Genomic DNA, 12177 nt, shown 5'->3' with positions numbered 1-12177 from the left:
CTCTCTTTGTATGTCAGAACTGCCAGAAATAAGTGTTAGCCACAGTAACCTCACGGTTGTGGAGGGAGACCGTGTGACGGTGTGCTGCAATGGCTCTGGTACTCCGTTGCCGGAAGTAGACTGGACTGTCAGTGGCATGCACTCTATCAACACACACCAGGTAGGAAGAAAAAACACGCACGCACGCACACACACACATACGCACGCAAACGCACACACACACACTCGGGGGGGCGGCAGTGGCCGGTAGAGCGGCCGGATGGCAACCGCGAGGTTCCCAGTTCGATCCCGGGCTCCCCCAGAGTTAGTGTCGAAGTGTCCTTGAGCAAGACGCTGAACCCCTAAAAGTTGGTGCCTTGCATGGTTTCCTCTGCCGTAAGTGTGTGAAAAATGCACCATTTACACACACACACACACACACACACGCACTCGCACACAATACACATAATCACACTACAGGTTCTCAATGACCGGGTGACTCACTCAAAATGATTCACTCACACCAGAAATACTGGCGGTGGTATTTGTGAACCACTTCAACCACTACTTATGTTTCACACAAGATTTCTTAAGAATTTCTACCAATTTCTGAACACAAGCGGTAACTATGAATGTTTTTTTTCTCTCTAGTCCATCGTCTATGACAGCGTCATTCATTCCATCAACATGACTCTGGTCAACGTCAGTCGTGACGACAACAACTTCATGCTGACCTGCATCGTGGGGAACATGGTGGGCATGACCAACGCCTCCATACAACTGACAGTGCACTGTGAGTACACACACACACACACACACACACACACACACACACACACACTAAAGCACGTGGGTGGGTGGATGGGTGGGGCGGCATACAATACCGCACTGACTCATTCGCTGGTACTAATCTCTCCATACACACACGCGTGTGCACTGTATCCCTTTTATGCCCATATATGGTGTTCCGTGTTAGCCATGGTGTTCCGTGGAGTCCAGGCCCGACTATACATCATGTTGATGACATCAGAGTACTCCATGTGGGCCCCTGTTGGTCGGTCGGTGAACAACGTGCACTGACGTCAGACACAAACAGAATCCGTTGCCTGACAACGCAGGCCGTGGTCCGGGCGCACTATGTCAGTCACAACAGAAACCGTTGCCTAACAACACAGATTTGCTTATGAGGCCCCTGAAACGTCCATATATGGGAAAGAAGAACAAAAGGTAATTGAAAAATCCCTGCCCACTCAAGTATTAGAAGGACAATATCAGACACCAGAATCAGGGACGTGTGTTTTCAAAGAATCTAACATGGTTAAATGGCGTTTGAAGCTACGATGGGTTTGAAGGGGGCGTGTCGAGGCGCACTACGTCCCTTTGTCTGACCCAGAGCCATATAAGGAGAGTTGCGTCACCTCCGTTCACTTCATCGGGGCCAGTCTTCTCCAGAGCCTTCTATTGGCCAATAGTGACAAAGCCCAGAACCGGAAGTCTACGGAATGCACTGGAGTCTATGAGTGTTTGTCACAATTTCGAGTTTACATGAACCACGTGACCGGCGCCGCTATCTGCCCCCGAGGGCATATTATGTACTGTATGCACACATATGGTAGTTCAGCGGACACACCGGTCAGGGTTGCCAGATCTGCTTATTATAATTTCCCGCAAGATTTTATTTGAAAATAGCAGATCTACAAGCTCACAACGCGTCGCATCGCGACGCGTTGTGAGCTTGTAGATCTGCTATTTTCAAATAGCTGATGTATTATGTTAAAGTGCTCCTGCGGCCCATAGTTGCTTCTTTTGGGCTGGTTTTCCTAGACCTGGTTGCTTGTTTCTCTCACAGAATCTGGCAACACTGACGCCGGTGCATAGACACACACACACACACACATAGGCTACTCCTCTTCCTCTCTTTAGTTTTTACATCATTCCCACCATTTCCTGGTCAGTCTAACAGTGAACAGGAACACTTTATCTTCATTATGATTCATAGTGCGACCTACAGAGATGTCAGTGTGTGTGTGTGTGTGTGTGTGTGTGTGTGTGTGTGTGTGTGTGTGTGTGTGTGTGTGTGTGTGTGTGTGTGTGTGTGTGTGTGTGTGTGTGTGTGTGTGTGTGTGAGTGTGTGTGGGAGGGGGGTGATTATGTGTGCATTTAAATAACCGTCAGAACGAGGTGTGTGAGCGTACTGATAAATAAACACCTTATAAATTATAAGTGGCTATTAATAAGGCAAATAATACACATAAAATGGCTACTTTATCATACCGTACAACAAACTGAAGGCGGTGTTACTGTGGTTACTGCTGATTGAGAATACAGGCAGGATACAGGAGGAGACTCTCTAGGAGAGAGAACTAGAGGCGGTGGTATGCGAACCACTTCAACCACTACTTGTGTGGAGTGGGGTTAGTCATCAGGACGGACCATGCCTCTCTCAGGTGGTGGAAAAAGTACTCACATGTTTTACTTAAGTGAAAGTATCAATACTGCAATGTAGAAATACTCAAATTCAAAATGCACTTTTAAAGGAAAGGTACAAAAGTATTGGTATTAAAATAAACGTAATGTACAAAAGTAAAAGTACTCATCATGCAGAATGTCCCATTTCACAAGTTTTCAAATGTATAAAAATCTTTTGAAAATAGCGGATCTACAAGCTTCTTCTCTCAGTAGAACCAGTAGAAGCCATAGAAGCATACATACCCTATAGACGGATTTCCGCGCAACGTCATCACAGAACAGAATGCGCAATCTGCGCATGCTCGGGGGAAACGAATTGTTGCGCCGTTCACTCTGTTGTTGTGGTCGGGAGTTAGATAGCCATAATTCTGCTATTATAGGCATAATAGGCATAATGCTGCTATTATATACAAACAGATCCAACTTCCGACAAATCATTTTTATTGAGTAAACAAGGTATTACAAACTGCATAATTTAATCTACTTTCATTAAACCCGGTGAAGATCATTTCTTTTATGAATGGACATTTGACCAGAGCTGCTGCGGGTAATGGCGCCCTCTATAGGCGTACCCCTCCTCTGCGCGGTCATATCCTCTCATGTTTACTAACAGGAAACCCGTCTATACTTTAATACATTTTTTACGGGACCATAATTTACAAAAACGCATATCATGATAATTGAAAGAAGACTTTAAACTGGCGATCGAAAACATAAAGTATTTATGTTTACTACGGTAATAAAACCAAGTGAAAAGTCTGGCCAAATACTCATTCACACTTGAATGGAATGTTAATTCCTCTGCAACGAGCAGGAGTGGAAATTGCGTCATCCTCTATTAATGGCCTAGAGTCTAGGGCCTAGACTCTAGGCCATTAATGAGAACTGTAGATTTTTAATGACTTCCTTATTGGCTTCATATCCAGAACTGGATGCTATTGGGCCCGTCTGGGCTGGAGGGACAGGTAGAGAGACGGATTGAACAACTTCTCTGTGGTTCACACACACACAAGGAGACAGTCACACACACACACACACACACACACACAGTGTTGCCATGTCTGCTTATTATAAGTGACGTTGGGCTTGTTTTACTGTAAAGTCGCTTGTAAATAGGCAATTGGTAGTTGTGGGTTGTGCTTTTTTGGGCTTGTTTCTGAAGTGTAGTTGCTTATTTAGGCTTGCTTAGTTGCTTCCATTTCTTTTATTTTTTTATTATGTGTTTCTCAACCATTTTAATGTCCGCGGACGCCGGACACCCATCTGAAAATGTTTTGTTCCAGGGACCCCCGTACCAGATTTGTTAGAATGTTTTGAAAAGATTCCACATTTTGACCTTTTTTTCCCCCCGAGATGTTTTTGAAAATAGCCGATCTACAAGCTCTCAAAGCGCCGCATTGTGACGTGTTGTGAGCCCATAGATCGGCTATTTTCAAATAGCCGATGTACTGTATATAGGTTTAATTGTGACAGTCACTACTTTTGGGCTTGTTTTCATAGATCCCGGTTGCTTGTTTTTCTCGCAAAACCTGGCAACACTGCACACAAACGCAGACAGGCTGGTCCAGACAGACGACCATGGGGGTCGTTTGTCATGCGCTATACTCCTTTTACTTATTGTTTCTCAGTGCATCATTCATGTTGCTTATTGGGCTACGTGACATATTTTATAACTGCGATTGATACAGCCTACTGTATCTAGGGGCGTTTAAAAAATAAAGTGTCCCTGCCGTGAAATATTATATTCTCTCCTGCTGATCACTGCCTGGCGCCAGCGCTGAGTGCAGGGCGTTAACGTGTCGTCGCCGTTGTGCGCGGGAAACCTCGTATCTCCATGTTTCAGTGCTCCGTACGGTGTTACCGACCATTTTGAAGAAAGAATAAATCGCATTGGCTTTCGACGTCTTAACCCCTTGAACCCCAGCATCCCTATTCTTGCAAAAATAGCAGATCTACAAGCTCACAACGCGTCACACGTGACGCGTTGTGAGCATGTAGATCTGCTATTTTTGGCAAAGAGATTTGGCGTCGACAGACAAACTTCAGTTGCAGCTCAGGTCCATTTCACTATGACTAGAGGGGTTTAAGTGATTAAACTAAAACGTGTGTGTGTGTGTGTGTGTGTGTGTGTGTGTGTGTGTGTGTCTCCAACGTTGGCCCGCTCGCAAATCATACCAAATGCATGAATAATGTTTCATTTCTCCGGAGGAACAGAAGTCAGACTCCACTCGTATCCTGATCGATAATGACAGTGAATAAGCCGGGGTTGATTGGGAGCGTTCCAAAACAGGGGTCCCGACCCAAACAATGAACGAACCGCTTGCCAAGGCGCCGTATATCTTCCTGTGCCAGCTGAGCTCTACATCTAGATACGGTATTTATGCAGATACCGTCTTAACTCCAGAGGCCTGCATTTAAAACGGCATACACTATTAAAAAAAATATCCCAGGGTCACTCTGTACATCCTGGAACTTAATTTAGCCAGTGGTGGAAAAAGTACTCAGATATTTTACTTTAGTAAAAGTATCAATACTGCTATGTAGAAATACACCGTTACACCGTTTAAAGGAGACATCCGGACATGTTAAGTGTTGTCTTTGATGTGTCGCTAATCACTCACCAACATTGAAAGGGACGTTGAGTTATTTGAGAGATTACCCTTCGTCCAGTCTGGCGAGCCCCTCCGTTGGCATAATGGGAGGCGCGTGGAAGGCTGAAATTAGTTGAGATGAGATGACGAGATGGCGCAGGTTGCTTGTTTCTTCCATAGACGCCAGGTTCTATGGAAGAAACAAGCAACCTGCGTCATCTTGTTCTTCACTAATGGTGGCTCGTTCGCGACATTCAGTGCATGTTTGAGTATCATGACACTCAACAATGAGCAGGAGTAGAGAAAAAACGAACTTTGCTTTGGTTATATTAGGCGAATTTCAGCCTTCCACGCGCCTCCCATTATGCCAACGGAGGGGCTCGCCAGACTTCAATGTTGGTGAGTGATTAGCGACACATCAAAGACAACACTTAACATGTCCGGATGTCTCCTTTAAGTAAAAGTCCGGAATTAAACATTTACTTGAGTAAAAGTGCAAAAGTATTGGAATCAAAATGTACTTAAAGTACCAATTTTCAAATAGCCTACGGTATGTATGAAATAGGGCTAAAGTGGTTGATGTATGTTTTATAATATAATAATGGACAATTGCAAAGTAACTAGTAACTAAAGTTTTCTAATAATTGTAGTGGAGTAAAAGCACAATATTTGCCTCTGAGATGTAGTGGAGTAGAAGTAAAAGTACAGAAAAATGGAAATACTCCAGTAATGTAAAAATACATCAAAATTGTACTGAAGTACAGTACTTGAGTAGATGTAGTTACTTTACACCACTGAATTTAGCTGCCATGCAATATCAACCCAACGATGTGCTGCTTATGAGCTGGGATAGCATTTGTAATGCTCCAATAATATTTTCTCATTGGGTGTTCTATCACGACACACTGGCAGCTATTGAAGCCTTGCTGATATTAATGGCAAGATTCCTAGATCTATGGTCTCTGGCTGCATCGTATTTATCATATAAGAGCCATGCGTCTCTGTATGCGCTCGGTCACGTATTGATCTGCGGAGAGCTGTAGTGGCTATTTCTGTGGCTTATGAGACTTAAGGGTTATGGTACGCAGGCAATATTTTGAGGCGCTGGAGGTGAGTAATATTGCCGGCAATAAAGACAGAAAACGCAAATGGGACAAAATCAATATGGATTAGATGGCGGGCTATAAACTATAAATATTGCATGGAAAAGCTTGTCATAATTGTTTGCAGAATTGCCCATTAAAGATCATTGCAAATGTAATGATGGTAATGGCCTAGAAGTCCTTTCTGTCTTGGCCATAGTATAATGGTTCACCATAAAGGGATAGTACGCTGCCGTTGCTTTGTGTGCAGAGACAGTCAAATAAATTAAAATGAATACGTGTTGCAAAACTGCCCAGACTGCTTTCTTTTGACTCTGTGTTGTGTTGTCTTGTCATGGCTCAGCATTCTTCAAAAGAGAAAATTGGTTACGCTGTCCTCTTGTGCCATTTTAGTTATTGTTGTTGTGACATACAGCAGCTCAGTATACTGCAGCTTTCAGGCAGTGTGAACTAGCTTGACCATTTGAAAGGCTCCAAACTCTATTATTGAGTGGGGCGCAGACTTTGATGGTAAACATCAGCGGCGCGCAGAGCGCAGTGTTGATATATATTCATATTTTTGAGTGGTGCCAACCACTCCTATATCTGACTTTGTCTGTGTGTCCGTCCGTATGTATGTGTGTCCAATAAACAAACATTGATGACAACATCAATACGGCGCTCATCAAAGGCACCACTCTCTTCACACAGGGTGTGATTTTTTAAAGATATTTTGGGGGCTTTTTCTGCCTTTATTGATAGGAAAGTAGGCTGACAGGAGATGGGGAGAGAGATGGGGGGGTGACACACAGCAAAGGTCGTCAGGATCGGGAGTCGAACCGACGACACGCTGTCAAACTGGATTACCAGCGTATGTATGCACCTGGACCGCTAGGCCAGCGGGGTGCCCCGCGCAGTGTTGATTTTGACAGCAAACCATGATTTAGTTTTTGTCACAGTCTTTTTGAATGAAATTCCATTTAGTTTTTAGTCATATTTTAGTAATCTGAAATGTTTTAGTTTTTGTCTGTTGATTTAGTCGACTAAAATGTATTGATTTTGCACTTGTATTGGTTGCATGCTGAAAATAGCCGATCTACAAACTGACAACGCGTCACGCTGCGACGCGTTGTGAGCTTGTAGATCTGCTATTTTCAGAGCGCAACACCCGAGCGCAACCAAACATAAAATGACTTGTCTTTTAGTTCTACTGGATTTCTTCTCCACTCGTCCCTCACTTACATTTTAGTCTAGTTTGTATTTGTTGACGAAATTGTCAATATGTTTTAGTCTTAGTTTTAGTCATCATAGCTTAGTTTTTTATTTAGTTTTTGTCTAGTTTTCGTCAGTGAAAAAAGGTAGTCGACGAACATTTTTTGTCACAGTTTTAGATTTGTCACATCGAAGGCATCGCGCATTCCCAAACTCATTTATCAATAACTGCCAAGTGAGACAGTCGCTTTTTTTTTTACACATAGCATATCCACACCTACAACATAACACTGAAATACTGAATGCAATTCCATCGCATTCCCAATTCAGCCATGTTGGGCGTAGGAATGTTTTGACTCGATAACTGCTTGCGCTGCAGCATCTTCAACAAAATAACAAAGCCCTGAGTGTGCCTGTCTCTCTCTATCCAGAGTGTGCCTGTCTCTCTCTATCCAGAGTGTGCCTGTCTCTCTCCATCCAGAGTGTGCCTGTCTCTCTCTCTATCCAGAGTGTGCCTGTCTCTCTCTCTATCTAGAGTGTGCCTGTCTCTCTCTCTATCCAGAGTGTGCCTGTCTCTCTCTATCCAGAGTGTGCCTGTCTCTCTCTCTATCTAGAGTTTGCCTGTCTCTCTCTCTATCCAGAGTGTACCTGTCTCTCTCTATCTAGAGCAGGGGTCTTCAACGTTTTCAGGCCAAGGACCCCCTAGCTGAGAGAGAGATGAAGCAGGGACCCCCTCTATATTGTATACAATTGTGCTCCAGATTCAACATGTTTTGTTTACGTGGTCCTCTCTTTTTCCCCCTCTACACCTGTAACCTCTTTGCTAAAAATAGCAGATCTACAAGCTCACAACGCCTCGCAGCGCGAGGCGTTGTGAGCTTGTAGATCTGCTATTTTTGGCTAAAGTTCTCCTCAGAAAAGTGATGCTAGGGTTCAAGTGGTTAGGGTAAAATAAAAAATCCTATCACACAAAGATTTGGCGGACCCCCTGTAGTAACTCTGAGGACCCCCTAGGGGTTCCGGACCCCCTGTTGAAGACCCCTGATCTAGAGTGTGCCTCTCTCTCTCTCTCTCTCTGCCCATACCTGTCATTAGAAGTGTGTTGATGTGTGATAGCAGGAAGTATTCACGTGTCGAGTTCAAACCGTAGGTGTCCAGATAATTGAGGTGGCTTGTGACTGTAGTAACTCTACACTGGTCCGCCTCCAGGCTCCCGGCCAGCGCTGCTGCTTATCGGATCCACAGGGGGAAAAAAAACGTGGGTGTTTCTGTTTGACTGTGGAAGTTGGTTCACTTCAACAGCCCAATGTTTTTTGGCTCGCTGGAAAATTATGCACCCTGGCATATTTTTCTTCGTTCTGTTATTTTCTCTTTCTTTTGTTTGTCTGTTGACAAGGTAATTATAATTTTGTTTCGTTAATTTTCGGGAAGATCCGCGCTCTATGTGGTCCAAGACTAATTATGGCAAATTACCGTGATGATGGTTACAACCTGATATAACTAACACCAGCTCCATAGGGGGGTCCAAACTATGACAAAATACCCATGGAGTCCCATGGAAAGGTTTTTTTTTATCTCATAATCTGTTCGGCTGGGTGTGATCCCCAGCTGAGATGAGATGAGAGGAGAAACAGACAGACAGACAGACAGACAGACAGACAGACAGACAGACAGACAGACAGGCAGTATCAGAAATGTGAGCAGAAATGCAGGGTGGGAGATAATACAAAGGTAGAATGGATCAGTTTGCAGGATATTACCCATCATGCATTGTGTGAACAGTGGTCCCCCAGCCCTAGCCAAGGTATTGTTTTTTCACACCTGTCTGTCTGTCTGTCTGTCTGTGATAGAGCTGTTATTTTTCCTTATCAACCATATGTATAGATACTTATGCATGGCAGAAACATCACATCAGTATGTATATAAGTACCGGTAACTTTCATCAAAGGCGACAAGGAAAAACCAGACTCAGGACACAGGCAGCCATTGGATGTAACGAAAGTATATTATTCAGAGAGAGAGAGTAATGGAAGGTTACAGTATCAGCAGGTTCACGCATCATCGGTCGTCGCCTCTCTCCGCCGTTAAACAGAGAAAGCACTGGACTTTAACAGCGTCCAGTAACATAAACATATGACATCATTGAAGATACATCAAGCGTCCAGCCGTTAGAGGTGTCGTCCTGCTATTGGTGGATAGTGATGATTACGTCGTCGTCAGATGAGGATGATGATGGTAGATGATGAAGATGATGAAGATGGTGTGACAGTTTATCTTTGAACAAACAGCGTCCACATGTCTCGAATAACACGTTGACCTCGGGTCTGACCTGTCACTGGTCAGTGATGACTTCAGTGGCGCTGAAGGAATTGTTAGCGCAGAGGAGCACATCGAGATACAGTGTTCTTAAAACAAAGATAACCACAGAGAGGCCTGTAACTGTTTGACCTCGCATAGACAGAGACAGGAGAAAATAGGAGACATGACAGAATTAGGCCAATATGAGCAGCTATTATATTAATTTGACATTTAAAGCAGGTTAAGGGCACTAGACAAATTATGATCAATCAAAATAACTCCATCAAGCCTACATCTTATCATGATTTGGATAGGGTCAAAGGGCAAGTTGATCAGGTCTTGTACCTTGTGACATTATTCAAACCAAATCAGACACAGACAAACCTTACAGTGACTAAGTAAGGACACAGAGATTTCAAATGACTTAAGGGCAAAAATAAATGGTTAGTTAGTCAGATAACATACACATTTGTACTTCTTCAAAAGGACTGTATAATTTATTCAGATATTAATTCAAAATTGTACTTCTTCAAAAGGACTGTATATAATGGTTATTTATTCAATTAGGAAGCAAAACATGGTTATATTTCATGACATTTTAAGACACCACACAACAAAGTTTTCCCCTTGCAATTTGCAAATAACTTTATTATAATTCAAAAAAATCTCAGCTAATGTACTGTCCCAAACAAACCTTTTCAAAATATGTTTAGATTTGATCAATTTTAGCACCGTTTATGACCCTTAGCCCGTTTCTGTTGATAGAGTGAGAGAAAACTAACCAGTTTCAAATAATCTGACAAGAGACCTACGTCACTTTGTCAAAGACGATTCTGGACACGTTCAGAAAAAGAAAAAGTTACCCTCCTCGTTGTGAAGCTGCGGTCCAGTGCTCTATTTAACAAGTTGACCTGTAGGTCCAAGTATTTGAAAAATGGAACGGTACACTCCTGATACCTGTATTTATTACATCTTTACACTTTATTTAGGGAAAAACTCACGTGGAATGGTCTTAAAACTCAAGAAATACTTTCCGATTGCATCATGTAGGCATGGGGGCATCAAACATCTATCCAAGACATTAGTTGAAATCTGTAAGATAGATGGAAATCAAATTTACTGTTTGGCATGAGACCTACAGTTGACTATAGTATGAAACAGAGTTTAAAACAGTTTGGAATAAAATTAAAGTTTTAGCCCTGTATGTCACAATTAGCAGGTATTGTGACATTATTGTTGTCCAGGAATTGGATTAATGGAGTGGCTTACATTCTCGTTCTAAAATGAAACACAAACAAAGCAAAGCATATTAAACATTTAAATCAAATCATTCATCAAACTCCCCTCTATTTGACACTCATATATCTGTAATATAGTGTGTGTCAGAGGACGAATTTGTTGATGAGAAAGAAAAGAAAAAGAAAACTGAAAATCGGGAGAAAAAAATAAAAATAAAATGACAAACATTGTTTAAAGTTATAATTAAAATATTTAAAATTAAAATATAACAATGAAAAATAAGGAATAAACATCTTTGTTCTGAAGAGTATATTAGAGTTAGGTAAAGTACACCAAAATAAATGGAAATTAAAACTTTCAAAAAGAGCAGATCTACCAGCTCAAAAAAATCTTAAGTTAAAATGATAAAATATTTTCAAAACTTTTAAAATAATTCAAAATGACTTTATAATAAACTTAATATTATAGTTAATTTTTTTCCAATATTGATATTAGAACATATTGAATCGTATTAGGGTTAATTTAACTGAGATGGGTTGAATGAAGTTGAACAATGGAGGCTGTAGGGGCAATCGTTGCTAAGCAACGTGGCAGTTAGGATTACGAGAACTAACACTTCCTGTAAGGAATTATGGGTAATGTAGTTTTAGAGACCAGAGTGGTAAACTAATTTTAACTGACTGGAGAATGACTGAAATTTGGACTAAGATTGTTAGAGAACGAGCGAGACAGACAAACACGCATTCAAACATTCACGCATGCCTGCATAGCTGAATCGCTCACACACAGATAGAAGATAGAGAAAGATAAACAGAGAACTTTCACCTTACGCTCTCCCACTCCCTTGCACTCACACACTGGCGGATCCACACAGAGAGAGAGAGAGATAGAGAGAACAAAAAAAACAATCGTTCATTAATACACACAGACATACCGAACATACATATTTCAGCGACAAACTAAATTTGGAATGAGAAATATTTTACTGACTGGGTTCAGTATTAGGCTACTTATTAGTTTAAATTATAAAAAATATTTAAAACTTAGAATTTAAAACTTATTGATGGTTCAATGAATTAGAGCAGAATATTCAAGTAAAGGAATAAGGCATTCAAACTTATTGTTAAAGCTCAATATATTAAATGGATGGATGGTTTAACAGTGGTCAACATAAAACAAAACAAACAAACAAAAAAATGTACTGACAAGGAAGGCAAACCTGGCATTGCCATATGGGTTGGAGATTGTGTTCCAGTATGCAGCTGCCTAGTAATGTTTTGTACTCGCGGACAACTATCCGATGGGTG

At 41.8% G+C, this 12177-nt stretch overlaps 1 protein-coding gene across 1 annotated transcript in view; it reads left to right on the top strand.

Moving 5' to 3' along the window:
- ntrk3a (neurotrophic tyrosine kinase, receptor, type 3a) overlaps positions 1 to 12177 on the top strand; it is a gene marked incomplete at both ends in the record, with an annotated part of 270533 nt that overhangs the window by 131936 nt on the left and 126420 nt on the right. The window contains 2 exons of the mRNA XM_084059451.1: positions 18 to 160; positions 631 to 772. Of these exons, the coding sequence (XP_083915577.1) occupies positions 18 to 160; positions 631 to 772 (285 nt within the window). The remainder of the gene's footprint in view (positions 1 to 17; positions 161 to 630; positions 773 to 12177) is intronic.

Source organism: Gymnoscopelus microlampas (genome assembly GCF_963454915.1).
Source record: "Gymnoscopelus microlampas genome assembly, chromosome: 6".
Classification (NCBI taxonomy): domain Eukaryota; kingdom Metazoa; phylum Chordata; class Actinopteri; order Myctophiformes; family Myctophidae; genus Gymnoscopelus; species Gymnoscopelus microlampas.
Note: the sequence above shows the minus strand (reverse complement) of the source record. Positions and strands in the feature narration are given on the sequence as shown.